This window comes from Homarus americanus, unplaced genomic scaffold (genome assembly GCF_018991925.1).
Source record: "Homarus americanus isolate GMGI-L3 unplaced genomic scaffold, GMGI_Hamer_2.0 scaffold30535, whole genome shotgun sequence".
Classification (NCBI taxonomy): domain Eukaryota; kingdom Metazoa; phylum Arthropoda; class Malacostraca; order Decapoda; family Nephropidae; genus Homarus; species Homarus americanus.
The window spans coordinates 13,075,702-13,095,425 of NW_024732440.1; the positions used below are offsets into that span (position 1 = coordinate 13,075,702).

General features: G+C 41.8%; 1 protein-coding gene across 1 annotated transcript; it reads left to right on the plus strand.

The window, feature by feature from the left end:
• Positions 1 to 3,587: 3,587 nt before the first annotated feature.
• LOC121868696 (angiopoietin-1-like) lies at positions 3,588 to 19,175 on the plus strand. Its single transcript, XM_042369533.1, has 12 exons — positions 3,588 to 3,821; positions 5,140 to 5,461; positions 7,145 to 7,421; positions 8,151 to 8,244; positions 8,859 to 9,017; positions 9,372 to 9,521; positions 9,687 to 9,854; positions 11,471 to 11,605; positions 11,995 to 12,182; positions 12,420 to 12,563; positions 14,896 to 15,020; positions 15,413 to 19,175. Exons 1-12 carry the CDS (start codon positions 3,624 to 3,626, stop codon positions 15,505 to 15,507), a joined length of 2,055 nt encoding a protein of 684 aa, XP_042225467.1. The 5' UTR covers positions 3,588 to 3,623; the 3' UTR covers positions 15,508 to 19,175.
• The last annotated feature ends 549 nt before the right edge of the window (positions 19,176 to 19,724 follow it).

The window sequence follows — 19,724 nt, forward strand, 5'->3', positions numbered from 1 at the left end:
TCTGTTTCACGTCAATTACGCTGTTAATAACAAAACACACAAAAAAGGTAAAGGTTTTGCTACATAGGGATAATATTATAATTTGATTTTTTATAACTTAATGGAAATTAATTCGTATACAGTAAAATTTGCTCTGTTTCATGTCGCTTATTATCATAAGATAGCAAGATTATATCTAAAGTAAGTTGAGTAAAGTTAAGTTATGGTAAGTTAGGTTAGGTGACGTTACATTGGGTTAAGTTTTCTGTGAAACTATTCGCTTATATGTATCATGGTGATCTACATGATCGTCTATGGCCAGTAAAAAGGTTACAAAATAAAGGAAACATAGAAAGTACCGCTATTAGGCTATCATCCCAATTTAAATGTGTGTGTGTGCGAGTTTCCATGTCTGTTTTACTGCATGCATGTATGTCTAATAGGATGCACACACACACACACACACTCAGGTCAGCCGGGTGTAATCTTACTCCTTTGATCTTGATGTATAACAGTAAACCGTGACTCAAACCTCCACCTTACTACACGACTCTTGCTTGTTCCAGGAAATATTTTACAAAACACCTCTCTCTCTCTCTCTCTCTCTCTCTCTCTCTCTCTCTCTCTCTCTCTCTCTCTCTCTCTCTCTTTCTAAAATCATCATATTAACAGAATTAATCCAATAGTTTTACAGTTCTTTCCTTAATGCCATGTTATTACCTTTGCAGATATAACCAAAATATCGATAAAAGTGACAATTTTGTGGTTTGGAGGGTCTTTCACTCAATGATACATATACTATACATATACCATATACATATACCATATATATATTATTGAGCTTTATACTTAGTAGGGTGACAGATAGTTCAATGTAGAAAATAAATGTTTCTCTTTTTAGTAAAGTGATTTATAGTTTATTGGTGTGAGTCCTTCCAACACTTCCTTCTGAGTAGTCTTGTGGGGGGAGGGGGTGGCTGTCTACCTCCCTTCTCACCAGGCCCTCACCCCCTCCCTCCCCTCACCAGGCACCACCACCCCCCCCCCCACCACCACCTCACTGCCCCCTCACCAGGCACCCACCACCCCTCATATTAATCTTATTACGTTAATTTTGTTGAGCTCTTAACTGGTGAAGTGAGAATTTATATAAAACTGACTCATACATGTTATGGCTAGCTAAATGTCTTATGAGTCAGGTCATTCTTAAAGGGACTTTGTGAGTCAGGACAGTCTTGAATTGTCTCGGTGTTGGTGAGTTGGAGATTGATGAGTCAGACCATATTAATGATTTCTGAGGTAGTTTTGAGCCATCTGGTGAGTCAACGACTGTGAACTGACTAAACCTACTGGTCAGATCTGTGTCTGTCTGGCGATATTCTGTGAATTTTATAGATAAGAATCACGAGAAGGTGAGTGTAGTGGCCGCCGGAGACACGAAGGTCCTTATTTATGGAGCTAAAACATAACCCGGACGGAGATCCCCTGAAGACACGAGATCTTTGTAGGTTGACATGGATTTGCTTTCTGCTCTTGTGGATTATCACTCACAAGGAGTTACTTCATTCTCACCATCACCTTCATTCTCACCATCATCATTCTCACTATCACCATCATCACCATCATCACTCTTTTTATCACCATCACCTCACTGCCATCTTTACCCACCCTTCTTCACCACTATCACCGTCATCATGGGGAAATTTTGTTTAGATCTTCCTGTAGTTTTGCGGAGTCTTCGTCATATTTAATAACACGCCTTATTTCAGTGTCGTCAGTAAATTTACTTATGTTGCTGCCTACGCCTATATCTGTGTCGTATATGTATATAATCAATAGTTATGGTCCAAGTACCGAGCCTTGGGGTGCTCCACTAGTGACGTTATCCCAATCGGATTTAGTGTCATTAATGCTGACTCTCTGTTTCCTGTCCTGTAACCACGCCCTAATCCAGTTTAAAATATCGCCAATTCCATGAGCCTCCACTTTACGTATTAGTTTTTCGTGGGGGACCCTGTCGTAGGTATTGCTAAGGTGGAGGTAAACCACATAGAATGATAATAGATTAGTTAGACATGAACGCCCGCTTGTGAAGCCATGTTGGGAATCATTGATCAATTTGTGCTTCTCCAGGTGATTTCGAATAGAGTTTGAAATTATTGCTTCCAGTAATTTGCCTACAATTGGACTGTAGTTAGAGGATAGTGATCTATCTCCCTTCTTGAAAATCGGTATCACATTCGCTATCCTCCAGGATTCTGGTACTATACCGGTTTTTAATGACATGTTAAACAACTTTGCTAACTGCATACTAAGCTCTTCCTTACATTCCTTTAATACTCTGGCAAATATCTTGTAGAGACCTGGCAACTTATTTGGTTTAATTTATCTATTTGTTTACTTACTGTACATCATTAATAATCATTACTATCTTAATCTATGCCACCATCACTGCCACCATCACTGCCACCATCACCAAGGAGAGAGAGAGGTATAGATCCCGTTTACGGCAACATCGGGCTACCAGATGTAAGACGGGTGTTTTTGTGCGTGTGGTTTTTTTTAACATGTATGGGAGGCAGCGTCTAGCGGCAGTGGTCAGTAGTTGTTTCGTCTCCTGTTGATGTGTGCGTGTGGGGGGGGGGGATATCACATTGCAATATACCTGTAATACAAAAGTATACAGTAATGTGAGAGTGAAAAGTGTATTATAAGTGATGAAGTGAGAGCCAGAGATGTATTATAAGTGAATCATTAATAAGATCAATTAAATAATATATCTCGGGTGTAGACATGGTAGCGTCTCACTCTAGCAGCATAACACTGTGAGAAGATTAACACAAGTGGACAGACAGAAACACCTTGACAAGCGATGGCTCAGGGTGACCTATGGACAGGTCTGGGTGTCCATTTGGCTAACCCGGCTCACCTGCAGCCCACAAAGGTCATACAGGTAAGTGGGTGGTCAGGCCGCTGCCGTCACTCTCCGCCGGCCTCACCTCTCGTGTGCTCCTCTAGATAAGAACCAAATGAATTAACACTGAAGTCGAGTTTTTATTTATGATATAACTGTTCTGTGTGTGTGTGTGTGTGTGTGTGTGTGTGTGGTGAACTTACATGTGTGAATATGTATGAAGTATTTGTCTTTCACTTAAACAAGTATTTGCTATTCCGTTTTCAAGTGCTAAGGACAACACCGTCTATGGAATGTGACCTGTTATAGTTATTTATTTCAAGTCACTCTCCTGTCAACGTCTTGTAGAATGTCAACACTATTTTTTATTTGTATTTTTTGTAATATCAGAATCTTATCACTGTAGCTCACACTTATATATACCGAGGGATTGTGGGAAAAATACCTGAGTAATACCGCAGGTAACCAAATGTAGAAGAAATATGTGTTTCTCCACAACAGCTGATCTAGTGAGATACTTGTTACCGCCGTATTATTGACGCTGGCAACGCACATCTACTGATATTGCAATAATGCAGGCAAGGTTCAAGAGGAAACCTGTTATGGTTAATACATAAACAAACATTTAGTTACTGTTACTTTTATCAGTTTTTTTCTAAGTTTTATTTTTGCTTCACGACAGCAGTTTTACCTAAGTCTTATCGAACCATTAATCAACCTGTAAACATGTATGACAAGTCTGACCGTAGCCTCTCCTCCTCCCCCCTACAGAGACCCATACATCTTCAACCTGTTCGAGGTGCTGCTAACGACACTGGAGACGAAGCTACGTCGTGTTGAGAACATGGACCGGGCCCTTGAGAGACTGGTCCGCCGCCTCGACACTGTGGAGACCCGTCTGGCCATCAACCTCAACACTACTACGCAGGTAACGTGGCTTAAGGTGCTGTTGGTGCAGGAGCAAGGGGGGGGGGTGGTGGGGGTGGATTACACAGGGGCTCGTTGGTTCAGCAGCAGGGGGGGGGGGATCACAACACAGGAGGAGAGAGGAAATAAGAGAAAATTAATAAACACTACATGAAAGATAAAAGAAAAGTAAACAATACAGAAAGAGAAAGTAAACAGAACAAGTAAACAGCAAGAGAGAATAAAGAGGAGGATGAATATTAGCACCAAAGAGGAGGTCTGGCTACTGTAGGGAAGATAAGGCGAGAGTTTAGTTCTTAAGATTTCAAAAACTTAAGAAAATGTGAAAGTTCTTAATGTATCAATATTGAATAAATTTGAGAAAATATTCCACCTTCCTCCTGAAATTTTGTCGTGTTGCTCTGAGGAAACACCATCACGAAAATACTCTTTATAAATAATGATAATAATCCGCCTTTTTCTGATATTTTGGGGAATTATTGTTGTTTTTTTTTTACTCATATCACTGAGTGTGGAGGGAGGATAGAGGTAATCTTCCGTCCACTCAGCTACAACCATTGGCGGATTTATCAGCTTAAAAGATCATAATTGAACTTAAAATCAGATTTGTGATGTTTATCTAAATAAGATCAGATGCGTTTATGTTTGGAAACTTGTTGCTGTGACATAACTCGACCCTGCTGTCTGTCCTCCCGCGAGCTGATTGGTTGGCAAGATTTAATGACCCCTCAGCCTTAATGGTGATAATGCCAGGCACACGATCTTGCTTTTAGAGCAGACTTGAGTCATGTGTTGTTCACGTCATGTCGGGAGCTCTGACACAGATAGTGAACTTATCTGTTAGGAAAATGTCGCCAGTAGAGAAAGAAGCAGAGATAGAAACAGACAGATAAATAGAGACAGACAGACAGACAGTTAGACAGAAAGACAGACGCACGCACGCACACGTACAATAAAACCGGAATTAGTTGACCAGCTCTGGTTCTTGCATCAGTCTTAATGTAATGAGATGGAGATTGTCATTTCCTCTCCACAATCCCTTAACACGAAGCACCATAACATAACATAACATAACATAACATTAACAATAAGTGACTTACATTACACATACAACTCGGGTACTTCTCGCAGTAGAATATCTTTGACTTCAGTTCAGTTATTGATCTCTGTGTCAGTCTCGGTTATCTAGCTCACCAAGTTTGCTGAGGTACTAAGTGTTTTGCGGGTCGTTCCACATGATAACACACTGACATTTAGGAAGTAAAAATGTTCAAAGTATAGTTGAATGAAAGGTGATTCAACCCTGCCTGTGTTTACAGATGGTCCACCTGCTGGAGACAAGACTTATCGACCCCAACACCTACAGAGATAGCAGCAGTAGTAGCAGCAACAGTAGAAGTAGTAGTGGCAGCAGTAGCAGAAGACGAACCGAAGAGTCACGCAGCAGTAGCGACGGAAGAGGCTCAACGGAGGAGATCAAGACCATGAACAGTCTAATGGAACAGCGACTGTACCTTCTGACGGAGCATGTGGCCAGAATCGACAGTAAGTTGTCGAGTGTACAGAAGGCACTCGACACTAACAGTATTGTCATGCCGCAAGACGAACTGGTGGCCGCCGCCTCCGAGAGCTACCGCAGTAGTAGGTGGCTGTAGGCCTGGGTGAAAGGGAGTCTCTGCTACTCTGGATCTAACCACTCTACGGAACTCTGTCTACTGTATCTACCTGCCTAACCCTACCTGCCTCTCACTCTACCTACTGACCTGACTGTATCTACCTGAAACTCACTTGACTGCATCTTCACCTGCCTTCATTCACTCTAACTGCATCTACCCGCCCTCAATTCTCCTTAACTGCATCTACCTGCCCCACTCCCACCTAAACCTGTCCCCTCTACTGACTCACCCCCGCCTCCCCACTCTACCTCTAACTGTTTCTACCTGCCCCCTCACTCTACTCTAACTGCATCTACCTGCCTCACCTACCCCTCACTGCATCTACCTGCTCTGACTGTACTCCACCTGCCTCCACTCACCTCAACCTCTCTACCCTGCCCTCACTCTACTCTCTAACTGTATCTACCTGCCTCCTCTCTCTAACCATCTACCCGCCTCTCACTCTACTCTAACCTGTATCTACCTGCCTCCCTCACTCTACTCTAACCGTATCTACCTGCCTCCTCACTCTCTAACTGCATCTACCCGCTCTCTCTACTCTCACCTACTCTAACCGCATCTACCTGCCTCACCCCACCTCTAACTCTATCTACCTGCCTCTCACTCTACACTCTAACTGCATCTACCTGCCTCTCACTTCACTCTAACTGCATCTACCTGCTACCTGCTCACCACCTCTAACTCTCATTCACCTGCCTCTCACTCTACCTCTAACTGCATCTACCTGCCTCTCACTCTACCTAACTGTATCTACCTGCCTCACTCTACTCTAACCTGCCTCTAACTCACTCACTCTCTAACTGTATCTACCTGCCTCCTCACTCTCCTCAACTGCATCTACCTGCCTCTCACCCACTCTCTGTTTCCACCTGCCTCTCACTCTTACTCTCACTGCTGCCTCACTCATATCTACCTGCCTCTCACCTCTACTCTCTAACTGCCCACCTGCCTCCTCACCTACTCTAACTGCATCTACCTGCCTCTCACACTCTCTAACTGTATCTACCTGCCTCCTCTCTACTCTCTGACTGTTCTACCTGCCTCTCACTCACTCTAACTGTATCTACCTGCCTCACTCTACCTCTAACTGCATCTACCTGCCTCACTCTACTCTACTGTTCTACCTGCCTCCTCACTCTACGCTGACTCTACTCACTCTACTCCTGTCTCCACCTGCCTCACTCACTCTACCTCTGACCTGCCTCTCAATCTACTCTCTGCTATCACTCTACTCTCTACTCTCTCTGACTGCATCTACCTGTCTCTCCACTCTACTCTAACTGCATCACCTGCCTCTCACTATTCTCTAAATACTCCTGCCTCTCCTCCACTCTCTCTGACTGTATCTACCTGCCTCTCACTCGACTCTCTAACTGCTTTACCTGCCTCTCACTCTACGCTGACTGTATCTACCTGCCTCTCACTCTACTCTCTAACTGTATCTACCTGCCTCTCACTCTACTCTCTGACTGTATCTACCTGCCTCTCACTCTACTCTCTGACTGTATCTACCTGCCTCTCACTCTACTCTCTAACTGTGTCTACCTGCCTCTCACTTTACTCTGACTGTATCTACCTGTCTCTCACTCTACTCTCTGACTGTATCTACCTGCCTCTCACTCTACTCTCTAACTGTATCTACCTGCCTCTCACTCTACTCTCTCACTCTATCTGCCTGCCTTTAAAACTTGCCTCCACCCTCAACTCCCTCTCAACCTCCACCCACAGACGCCGGCCATGAATCAACTTCAAGAGTCTATAGAATCCGTGAGAGAGTCGGTGACGTCTATGGACCATCGTCTACAGTTTCATATGGCCTATGTGTCCGGGGACCTGGAGCAGCTGGCGGGCTCTGTGAGGAACATACACACAGCCATACTGGAAGATCAGACCTTTTCCATCGACACCACCACCCAGCCCACTAGGTAAGGGTCAGGGAGGGCCAGGAGAGGGTCAGGTAAGGACAGGGAAGGGTCGGGGAGGGATAGGGGAAGTCAGCCTGTGAGTTGAAGGCCAGGGGAATGTCGTGGGAGGGTCAGGTGAAGGTCAAGGGAAGGACAGAAAAAGAGTCAGGGAGGGTCGGGAAGGTCTAGAAGGATCAGCCGATGAGTTTAGTAACAGGGGAAGGACAGGGGAGAGTCAGGGCGGGTCAGGGAGGTCAAGGAGGATCAGCCTGTGAGGTGAGGGACAGGGTAAGGACAGGGGAGGGTCAGAGACGGCCAGGAAGAGACATGGGAGGTCAGATAATAAAAAAAAATACACATAAATCTGAAGTAGAGAACCAGCCGTTGAGTTTAGGGATGAAACACACGTAAACAGTTGTTGTGAAGGTAGTTGTTGGCTCAATTTTATACTTAAGAGGGAGAAACTGTGTAGGGTTGCTCGAAAAATTCCTGTGCACCTGTAATAATTAAAGAAGGTAGTTATTAACCTTTTTTTTGTACTTATAGTAAGTATTGGAAGTTGTATCCACTTTCAACATTTACTGTGACCATTTCTCATATTTACCGTAAGTAGAAAAAGGTTAATAAGTATATTGTTAATTACTGTAGGTGCACAGGGACTTTTCGAGCAACCTTACACAGTTTCAGCCTCTCATGTTTTCCTCTCGTGAGTTATTGAAGGCTGGTAGTAAGGTGTTGTCTCCCACTCAGCAGGAACATGACGAGGACGGCACCACGCACCAAGATCGACTCCTTGGTAGAAAAGATGTCACCCATGGAGACAGTCTGGGAGAAGATGGAAGAAGTGAGTATTAATGTCACTGGCTTTCTTCACTTGTTTAGGTGAATTTGCAAATGAGAAAAAAAATACGGTTCTTTAATGTCAAGCTATGTAGATGGCCTGCCATTTATTGACGGTAAAAAAAATGAGCGTTGTCATGCGCATGTGGTAATGTCAACAAGGGATTAGACAACATTTACAGCTTTTATTAACAATCTTGACACACGTATTAGTCAAGGTCTTCAATATTTGGGTTACGTCAGCCAAGTGGATACAGCGCTCGCCTCTTGCCTTAAGGTTCGCTTATTGGCACTAAGGGCACCCCCAGTTAACCCATCTGTAAATGGGTACCTGGCTTTACAATTAGGGAAGTTAAGGCAGTTAAGGCAGCACATTGCTTGATACACTTTCTTTTTTAACCAAAGACATATGATTCAGTGTACTGTATCCACACTGCCCTTATCGGACTGTCAGGTTTATGGAACTCACTTTCATCTGAAGTATAATTATAAGTAGTTGAACTATTTGAATTCCACTGAGTGATTACATCTCTCATAACACTCTTGCGTATAAGGAAGACTGACACTAAAACAGGTGGGTGTGAGGTAGGAGTGACACTAACCATGGTTCCCTGGCAGGTATGGGACGTGGTGGTGGGGACCAAGAGCTCAGTGGACGTGCTGGTGCCGAAGAGCGAGGCGCTGCTCAACACCAGCCAGAGACAAGAGCGAGCCATCTCTACCATACAGTCTGACCTCACCGAGAAGGCCAACCGGATTATTCAGAACCTCGACCAGGTGAGTCAAGGGTCACCATATTATGTTACTACTGTACTGGTGATATTTAATAATAATAATAATAATAATAATAATAATAATAATAATAATAATAATAATAATAATAATAATAATAATAAATATGATTTTGAAAAGCATAATACTTTATTCAATCATAGACTCATCAAAATAAAAATAAATTCATCTAAACGAACATAAGAAATCTAATGAAAACTAGGAGATGGACAGATGAAGTGGACACATTACATACTGTACCATATACTAAAATACATATATGATTAAGAATGTTATAATATATTGTAGTTTGTAATGTATCAGAAACGTCCATAGTTAATGATGTTTTTGTTCGTACAGGTAGAGCAGACGTTGAAGACCATGCCCCGAGAAGGGAACCTGCAGCGGGACCACATCAACCCTGTGTCCCTGTTGCACCGCTCTACTGCCCCCCATCAGGTTGAGGACGACACCCCCGCTGATGACCCCCCAGGCGACCTCGTTGACCAGGTACACACACACACACACACACACACGCACGTGTATATATTGTATGTGTGTTTATTGTGAATACGTGTCCATCATGTTCCTCGCTATAACTTCTTGACTGAGGAAGGTTAGGTCAGGTTAGGTTAGATTTGACAGCCGTTGTCCTCACGCTGTGTCTGCCAACAGAGCTTCTTGACGGAACACAACACCACCGACATCCTGACCACCACAGAGAGGCCTATATCCAGGAGCCCCGTCGGTCCCTCGGGCGTGGTGTTCCCCTCAGTACAAAGGAAACCGGTCACCGTCAACACCACCTTCATAGTCAACGAAATGAGTAACCAGAACATTAAGGTTAGTGACGATAGTTTATGGTACTTTTAGCGACGCATAACACATCGTATACACTAATAAGTCTACCATCATACTTAAGTTACAGGGACAAATGTCTTAGTGTTTCATTTTGCTTCAGAAGACGTTAATGGCCTCTGTATTCTGCCATGGAAAGCAATTACCCCAAAAATACAACATAAAGTATCAAAGAGATGAATCAAATATTCTTATAATACCCGATGTTTATGTTAGGTCATCTTCACCTCCCTGTTTATGTTAGGTCATCTTCACCACCATGTTTATGTTAGGTCATCTTCACCACCCTGTTTATGTTAGGTCATCTTCACCACCCTGTTTATGTTAGGTCATCTTCACCACCCTGTTTATGTTAGGTCATCTTCACTACCCTGTTTATGTTAGGTCATCTTCACCACCCTGTTTATGTTAGGTCATCTTCACCACCCTGTTTATGTTAGGTCATCTTCACTACCCTGTTTATGTTAGGTCATCTTCACCACCCTATTTATGTTAGGTCATCTTCACCACCCTGTTTATGTTAGGTCATCTTCACCACCCTGTTTATGGTAGGTCATCTTCACCACCCTGTTTATGTTAGGTCATCTTTACCACCCTGTTTATGTTAGGTCATCTTCACCACCCTGTTTATGGTAGGTCATCTTTACCACCCTGTTTATGTTAGGTCATCTTCACCACCCTGTTTATGTTAGGTCATCTTCACCACCCTGTTTATGTTAGGTCATCTTACCATCCCTGTTTATGGTAGGTCATCCCGTCTAGGTCATCTTCACCACCCTGTTTATGTTAGGTCATCTTCACCACCATGTTTATGTTAGGTCATCTTCACCACCATGTTTATGTTAGGTCATCTTCACCACCCTGTTTATGGTAGGTCATCTTCACCACCCTGTTTATGTTAGGTCATCTTCACCACCATGTTTATGTTAGGTCATCTTCACCACCCTGTTTATGTTAGGTCATCTTCACCACCCTGTTTATGTTAGGTCATCTTCACCACCCTGTTTATGTTAGGTCATCTTCACCCTGTTTATGTTAGGTCATCTTCACCACCCTGTTTATGTTAGGTCATCTTCACCACCCTGTTTATGTTGTCATTTATGTTAGGTCATCTTCACCACCCTGTTTATGTTAGGTCATCTTCACCACCCTGTTTATGTTAGGTCATCTTCACCACCCTGTTTATGGTAGGTCATCTTCACCACCCTGTTTATGTTAGGTCATCTTCACCACCCTGTTTATGTTAGGTCATCTTCACCACCCTGTTTATGGTAGGTCATCTTTACCACCCTGTTTATGTTAGGTCATCTTCACCACCCTGTTTATGTTAGGTCATCTTCACCACCCTGTTTATGGTAGGTCATCTTTACCACCCTGTTTATGGTAGGTCATCTTTACCACCCTGTTTATGTTAGGTCATCTTCACCACCCTGTTTATGGTAGGTCATCTTCACCACCCTGTTTATGTTAGGTCATCTTCACCACCCTGTTTATGTTAGGTCATCTTCACTACCCTGTTTATATTAGGTCATCTTCACCTCCCTTTTAATGTGTCACAATTCACTCCCAGTAAATGTACAAACTTGTTGTGACCCCAACAGCAAGGCTTCTCGTGCGGTGATATGAGCGAGAAGGGAATGAGAGACAGTGGCACTTACTACCTCAAGATCAGAGGCACAACTTACTGGTTCCTCAAGGTCTTCTGCGACATGGGTACTTCTGGAGGTGGCTGGACGGTAAGACCTCCTGCAGTCCCCTTAACCCTTTCTTAAGCCTCCTTCAGGTTTCCTTAAGTCCCCTCACCCTTGCTTATAATGCTATTCACTTTCATCATACAATGTACAATCAATATAATTCACTGTGTAATTGAATAAGACTTTGTAGAGAGATCAAGAAAAGGGTCGGAGAGAGATCAGGACAAGCGACACAGCATCGTGGTTGTGTTTATTATACCAGTATAATCTTCAAACTCCCCTCTAAACTTTAAACCTTTTCTGGCGTTTTATTTACTGTATATTTCGTTGCTGGTCTACTTCTCGTCCGGAACGCTCCCTCTCTTAGGAATTATTGCCTCAGAATCACTATTAATAGCAAAAGTTTTACCAAAGTTTATGGTCTCATTTAGGTAATCCAGCGACGTGATGATTATGGGGAGCCTCGCGAGACCTTCAACCGAGAATGGGATGATTACAAGCACGGATTTGGTAACCCCGAGGCGGAGTTCTGGTTGGGTAATGAAAACATCTATATGCTGACCAACACTGACGACTACATGCTGAGAGTCGAGCTGGAGGACTTTGACGGCAACAGAAGGTGAGACAAACAACAACACTCGTGAGATCTGTTTTAGTTTCGGCTTATAAGTGACTAACAGAGCAAATACGCCAAGGTTTAGATCAATAAGCTTATGAAGTGTAAAGACCTCAAGGTGTCTCAGAATAGCGTTGCTTTGTGCGGGAGAGACTTGCTGTTTATTTAGCCTCAAGATGTTTTAAACTGGAGTGAGTGAGTGGATGACTACGTGCTAACTACTTCACATCTGTCTCTCAGATACGCTGAGTACTCGACCTTCAAACTACACAGCGAGAAGGACGACTACAAGCTAGAGATCGGTGGATACTCGGGTAACGCTGGCGATTCTCTCAACGACCCTTGGTACGGCTCCAACCTCAGCCCCTTCTCCACCGTGAACAGGTAATACCCGGGAATGTTTTTTATTACCTGGCAATTTGCCAGTGGACCTAAAATATAGCCTTAGGTATCCCACATCTCTTTGGATATAGGGAGGCTTCTTGTTCCTCTTGAGGCTTGACTCACTAACTCTGGTGTACAAGTCCTTAATAGGTTGGGGACAGTAGTGTCTGGCCGCCTGTGACCAACAGCACTAACAGTTTTTGAATGATTGTCAAAAATAACTTTCATTATAACATGATGTCTATAATTTTTTTCAACTGTAAAAGACATAGACAGCTTCCCAAATCATACACGAATACCAGATCATATAACCTGCCATTGTTACCAAGACAGACACCTTCCCTCTACTCCTCTACGTGTCATTTAAAACATTCACTATTAACAGAGAAAACAAATGGCTTTTCAGTTCCCAGCCATGTACTACCACTATTTCGGCTTGGAGTTGTATGTTTCAGAGACGCGGACGATCTACTGACGAAGTGACGAAGGCACAACAGGACTTACTGAGGCTTACTGAAGGTGGTTAGCGAGACGAGACACCGACACAGCCTCATCTGCCACCAGGCGGGGACGTCACCCCTCACGATGATGACCTTATTATTGTTATTTATAGAAGAGAAACACTTAAACTTGTCCTCCTGTCCACCATGTTAGGTATTTGTTCTCACACTCTCTTGTCTACCTCAGTGAGGTGTACTGTGACAGGGAATACAACACAGTCGCCCTCTCGATGCTGTTAGTGAAGGGGAGGGAGACCTGTCGTGGTGCAGCAAAACACACACACACACACAACATATTTTCAGGCTAATACTACTGATGTACTTGACTATTTTAATTAAGTTATTGATACAATACCTCACACGTAGTTATTACTAGACGTTAACACTTACAGCTATAATTGTGACGACTGACACAATAGAAGAATAAACAAATAAGTAATTAGACAACGAAAATTGATTAAAACGGGGAACAAATATCCCTTTCGGTACTTTACTTCCATTACTTTTCAGTTTGTTTTGAAAAGAGTTCAAAACTCGAAACAACAAAGTATCATTCCAATCAGTTTTCATAAAAAGGAATATCATTGAAACAATACTGGAGACGCTTCATAACAGTTAGACAAAGTGTGTCTGTACAGACATTTTTTAAAAATATATGAGTCAATAGTGCATATATTAATAACAGTGATAATATTACAATATATACACGGTAACGTTATTGAAAACGGAATGCCGTACTGCTGGAAGACCGTTTGAGAGCTTTGTGGGTTCGAAAACCGCAAGACACCCACATTCATACCTACGGTTGACTATATATTTTGGTCATCTGTCGGTGTAATATCGGCAAGTCTGTCGATGTAATGTGATGGAATGTCGATTTATAATGAGATGGTGTCAAAGATTATGACGTAGTGGTATAATGCAAAATACTGTCTATTTTATGAATTTCCGTGTGAGTAAAGTCCAAAAAGGGGTAGTTGGTACTTTTTAACCTTACGAAAGAAAGAGTCGTGGACTGTTCCGCTGGATTCCGTTTCATCTCAATACGATAATTTTTTGGGAGGGGTCTTATTTCTCAGTCTGCCCAATGTCTGTCTATTCGTCTCTCAAAGCCTGGCGGAAAAAAATGATCGTAGGAAGGCGTCTCTTAGTTCTTGTTCCAGCCATAGGTTTGTTGTGAACGTTCTTTCTGTCTGTGTCACTGAATCATAACCCATCACTACCGACGTCAACCATCATCCGCCCTCCCACCCTCACCACCATCCAGACACCGTGTGAATTACTCCCTTACTCCACCACACACTTACTACTCAGACACGGCTTCACTATACAACTTCTATAATGTATGACTATGTTTCAACTCTTCCTTTTGACAGAAATAGACAGTTAGGAGTGTATTTTATCTCTATCTTCTTGGGCGACTTGTTGTGGAAATTTCCCTCATCTGGAAGGTCGTAACTTCGAATACTACTTCTCCCAAACTTATAACGTAACTTCAGGTGTTAGAGACTTGTGAGGGAAACATTGGAGAAATTTATTAAATACATTGATAATTTGACTTCGTTCTATGATAATTTTGTGTGAGTGTTTTATCTATGTGCGACGATGTGTTGTGTGAGCTGTGTCTGTGTTATGTGAGCTGTGTCTGTGTTGTGTGAGCTGTGTCTGTGTTGTGTGAGCTGTGTCTGTGTTGTGTGAGCTGTGTCTGTGTTATGTGAGCTGTGTCTGTGTTGTGTGAGCTGTGTCTGTGTTATGTGAGCTGTGTCTGTGTTATGTGAGCTGTGTCTGTGTTGTGTGAGCTGTACTAACGTGTGGTGGTTACCCCCCAACAGAGATAATGATCGCTCCAGCCTCAACTGCGCCTCTATGCTGAAGGGTGGGTGGTGGTGGCGCTCCTGTGGGCGAGGACTTAATGGCATCTACTTAACAGACCCCAACGATCTTACCGCCAGACAAGGTGAGGGATTCCTACCTCTAGTAAGCAACAGTCTCTCAGCCACAACCGAGAGACTTCTAGTTGTGTTTAGTTAATTTATTTAGCGTTGATAGTTACAACATTGCTCTAGATACTGAAGTTGTTATAGTTTTGTGTTATTAATACTTACAACCTAATTGTATGCATAGATTCATTCTTACTACATCGAGATAGAATTTAAAATCTAATTGTATACGCATTCATTCTTACCTAAAACCCAACTATGCACATTCATTCTCACTTAAGTGAGGTGTAGAGTCTTGGTAACTGTGTACTAAAAGTGGTGTGTGAGTTAGGTGTAGCGTATACTAGAGTATTTTATGCATGAGTCCTGTTATCATGTGTGTATTAAGTGAGGTATTTTGTCCCGGCAGGTATCGTGTGGTTCAGATGGAGGGGGTGGGACTATACCCTCAAGAAATCTGTACTTATGATCAGGCCGAAGAATAAGAACAGGAAATCTTCATAATAAGGAAAGTGCTGAAGAAAGGAGAAGGAGAGAACAATGAAAACAACACCGAAGGGAAGAAAAGGAAAAATCATAACGAAAGAAACGCCTTGAACGTGAATGAAGGAAGACGGTGAAGGATAATCTATGTATTGAAACTGAAAACTAAAAAAAAATATAACTTTGGGTTTTTACTCCATGACTTGGGTAGTATAGGCAGAGATTTTGAGTATAATTCGTAAGAACAATGTCGTCTGCTCTACTGGGAAAAAATTATACGATGTAAACATTATGAAGGTGATGGTGGGTGCTGGGAACGTTCATAGGCTGGCTCACTGAGAGGAGTGACACATTCGTTAGTTAAAACCAAAATATTACACCGAAATGTCGAAGGAAATTAACTGCTCTCTCCATTCGCTTTTGTTAAGCATTATATAATAAAAAAAAAGAATCCTTACGAGTACTTTAGGAAGAAAGCTATGTATATATTTTTTGATGATAGTTAAGTGCAATACTAAGATTCTTTTCTAAATATACTGTATTATTTTACGATAGTTAGAGAATAGTTATATAGCTTTACCTCCTACTTTATCAAGATGAATACTGGTTTTGGATTAAGTGCTTTAAAGAACACGACTTGAGTCATCTCACTTTAACTTGTACAGACTCGTGTAGTTTAGCTTGTGTGCTGTGAGGCCCTCAGCCTTGTGGGTCCTGCCGCGTCGCTAGCTTACTATAAGACTTGAACCAATACCATACAGACGAAACAGCGCCAGCACAAGCATACAGTAAGGATTGGCATTCCCCTCCAACTCGCAAACGCTCGAATGCTACGCCAGACAGTTGTTAGCTCGCTCTCTGGTTTATTATCACCACTGGAGCGAAGTCTTAGTTTGATGAGTTAAGAGTGAGCAGACTGTACCGTGTTGTATCAAGTATTACGGGACCTGCTCTGTTATGTGTCTATATGTGGTCTTCTGCATATACCTTCCACTAGGTTTAGATAGTATAGATTTATTTATTTTTTTGGGAATCTCTTTTACGAAAAAAATCAATCCCCTTACGAGTTCTTGTTCAGCTCCACACACACACACACACACACACGATTCGTCAAGACACCTTCACCCACCACCCCAGAGCTCAGGTGTGAACGTGCAGGTGAGACGTGATTGCCAGGTGTAAGAGTTAAATATTCTGTATGGTCATTCCTCACACTAAGAAGACCATGTATAGTGTATGATGGAACATTCCCCCTAGTGTATAAGGTGGTATGGTACAATCATACACCTGTTTGAATCAGGTGCCGCCCAGCCAAAGGTGTACAAGTCATCCCTGTGTTTATCGTCCATAACGCAGGTAGATAAAACTGTCGTCGCACGATACACATGTTATTCACACACACACACTGGTACTTGGGGTAGCGTAGACCGTCCTGTGAAGGTGACCTGTGTATATAACAGACCATGATTTAAGCTGTCTATTTCGAGGAACTGATATAGGAGGTGTGAAATGATCCTCTCAGCCTTCCAGCCAAACCAGTTGAGGTGAATTACTATTGCTAGATTAAACCTAACCAAATTGTCTTGGTGGTTGTGAAGAACGTGTGTGTTGTTATTGACTTTTTTTTTAATTTACATGCTGACTTGACGAATCCTTTATGTATGTTTATGTACAGCATTATATTTGCCTGGAGAATTTTGAGCATTCGTTGTATGCCCGGTGTATACAAGACCTAAAGCGTTGTATGTCTGAGTGAGTGTTTGTGTATTTAGAGTGGTGGCAGCTGGTCACAGAGGGAGATATGTTGCTCCCGACTTATATATTTTTATATATGTATCTTACCTGTATATTTTTTTGCTTGTGTAGTGCAGCAGTGTAATCCTTGTACATGAAGCTTCATATGACCCACTTCTTTTGTAAGTACGGTTTTCCTCCTCTTATTTTATACCACCACCTTCAGTCTCTATACCACTGACGCTAATGAAATTAGTATATTTTTTAGGCACATGTTTTCTTGTTAATTTTTGTTGAGACAAGATAAAGGAAAGAGTTTATTGAGGCCAACTTATATATACAGTACATGGTGAGGCTCTGCTTCGCTCACTCAAAGAGGCTATATCATAATTGTTTCGGGTTTAGAGCGATGTTTACAGGAGTTGTTCACTAAGCCATAGTTTACTGTCAGGTGACGAGAGAGACAGGTAGTGTTTACCTTCACTGTCTACCAAGGAGTTCCACATCACCATGAAGACCCAGAAAAAGGAACAAGTTCACAACCAACATTTTATCAAACAATTACAATAATATTATCAAAATCTCTTTTACAGTCGTGATCAAATAACATTGAAATAACCACAGAGGAGAAATTTATGTCATTTATGGTGATGGAATTTTCTATTACATGAGGTGACCAGAATAATTTACGACTCCCAGATAGGCCAGACGAGTGAATGACCAGAAACAAAAAATTAATAAGTTTTGGGAGAGAAGAGCATTAGTTCAAAACGGCTGTCATGTTACAACTGGATGGTAGAGACAGCACCGGGATGGTTCTTTTCTGTCCAGGAGTTAGATAAGCTCGTCTGTTTTCTCTCATATTCTGTTTAACTGGAATTACAGTACACAGAACGATCTTTGTAAAAACACTGTAGTCAGAACCTCTACTAGATAGAAGGTAGTAAGTATCCGGTGTTCGACTATGGTCACTTATCTGGTTAATTATAATGGTTGTCTGCTGTGTTCACAATAATGGTTCTGGATCATACTTTTTGTTCTAGTTCTTTATAATGGTATTCTGGTTTATTATAATGGATTCTGGTTCATTATAATAAACTACGGTTCATCATAATGGTTCTGGTTCATTATAATGGTGTTCTAGCTCATTACAATTGGTTCTGGTTCATTATAATGGTGTTGTAGCTCATTATAATGGTGTGAGACTCAGAGGCCGCTTCTCAGGTCATTCTCACTAAACTAGGTAACTCTCTATCCTGTCTGTTGATGTGGTATTAATACTTGAAGATGACATAAACTACAAAATTATCTAATACAAAAGTACTACGTGTTATTGATGTGTTATTGATACTTAAAGACGACATAAACTACAAAATTATCTAATACAAAAGTACTACGTGTTATTGATGTGTTATTGGTACTTAAAGACGACATAAACTACAAAATTATCTTATATTAAACTTCTTACTATGTGTTTGGTGGACGTTAACTCAGTCTTGCCTGAAGAAATATAATTATTATTACGATTGAATTTCTATTTAGTGACAAAATAAAAGGTTGTTCGCCTGTAAATGTAGTTTAAACAAGGTGATTCAACTGTTAGTCCTTATCAACAACATACAAACGGATCATCTGTTCCTGTATAAAATAAATCAAGTAATTATGGATGTAGGATGGGTAAATATCATGTGTGACGTCACGGCTCATAAGGCAAGCACCATCATGGATAGAAGTTGTACAGAGCCGGAAATGTGTGCTCACGGTCTATAGAGATCGTGTATGAAATAACAACAAAACATTCCTACATATATGTTGCCGAAGACTGGAGTGATTCACGGTATTTCTTTGTTTTATAACTACTGTAGACGACACTGTAGTTATCACCAAAGTCTGGACGAGACGCTGTCTCTCATGGCAGTTTTCAACCTTGTAATAATAAAAACAGTTATGAAGGATACAGTTGTTTGCTTACCCCCAAACGTGCTCTGTGAGGATTAGTGATGTTCACTGGTGATCAGTGATGATCAGTAATGGTCAGTGATGATCAGTGATGGTCAGTGATGTCCAATACACCATCACCCACCAGCTAGTTTGTGATTGATCAGACTGTAGGTCACCTCTTACGTATTTTGTAGAAGGTGACCATTTTAATATACTGTATGTTTAAGGAATATTCTGTGTTCTCACGCCTTCTGCACTTTATGTAGAAAATATATGTTGGCGAACATGATAACAACGTTACCCTTTAATATATTTTCGTTTTCTTTAATCGGTCAACAAAGAACATTGATAGGAGTAACTTTTGTAATATTTAACAAAACACAACATTTGTACTTCCTTTACTTATATCCTCTTCCACTACCCACCTGTACCACGCTCCCCTACATATGCTGTCAAAGCGATAACCAAACAGCCGACACGCCAGAAAGCTCGCCAGTGACTGCAAAGCTCCCCATTATTTAACAATATTATAAATTAATTTTATTGGAATTAGTTAATTTTAC

Coding starts and splice junctions, on each gene's coding strand:
- LOC121868696 (XM_042369533.1), top strand. CDS start 3,624: ATGACAAGTCTGACCGTAGCCTCTCCTCCTCCCCCCTACAGAGACCCA. Junction 7,422..8,150: donor ACCACCACCCAGCCCACTAG/GTAAGGGTCAGG, acceptor TCTCCCACTCAG/CAGGAACATGACGAGGACGG. Junction 12,564..14,895: donor CCCTTCTCCACCGTGAACAG/GTAATACCCGGG, acceptor ACCCCCCAACAG/AGATAATGATCGCTCCAGCC.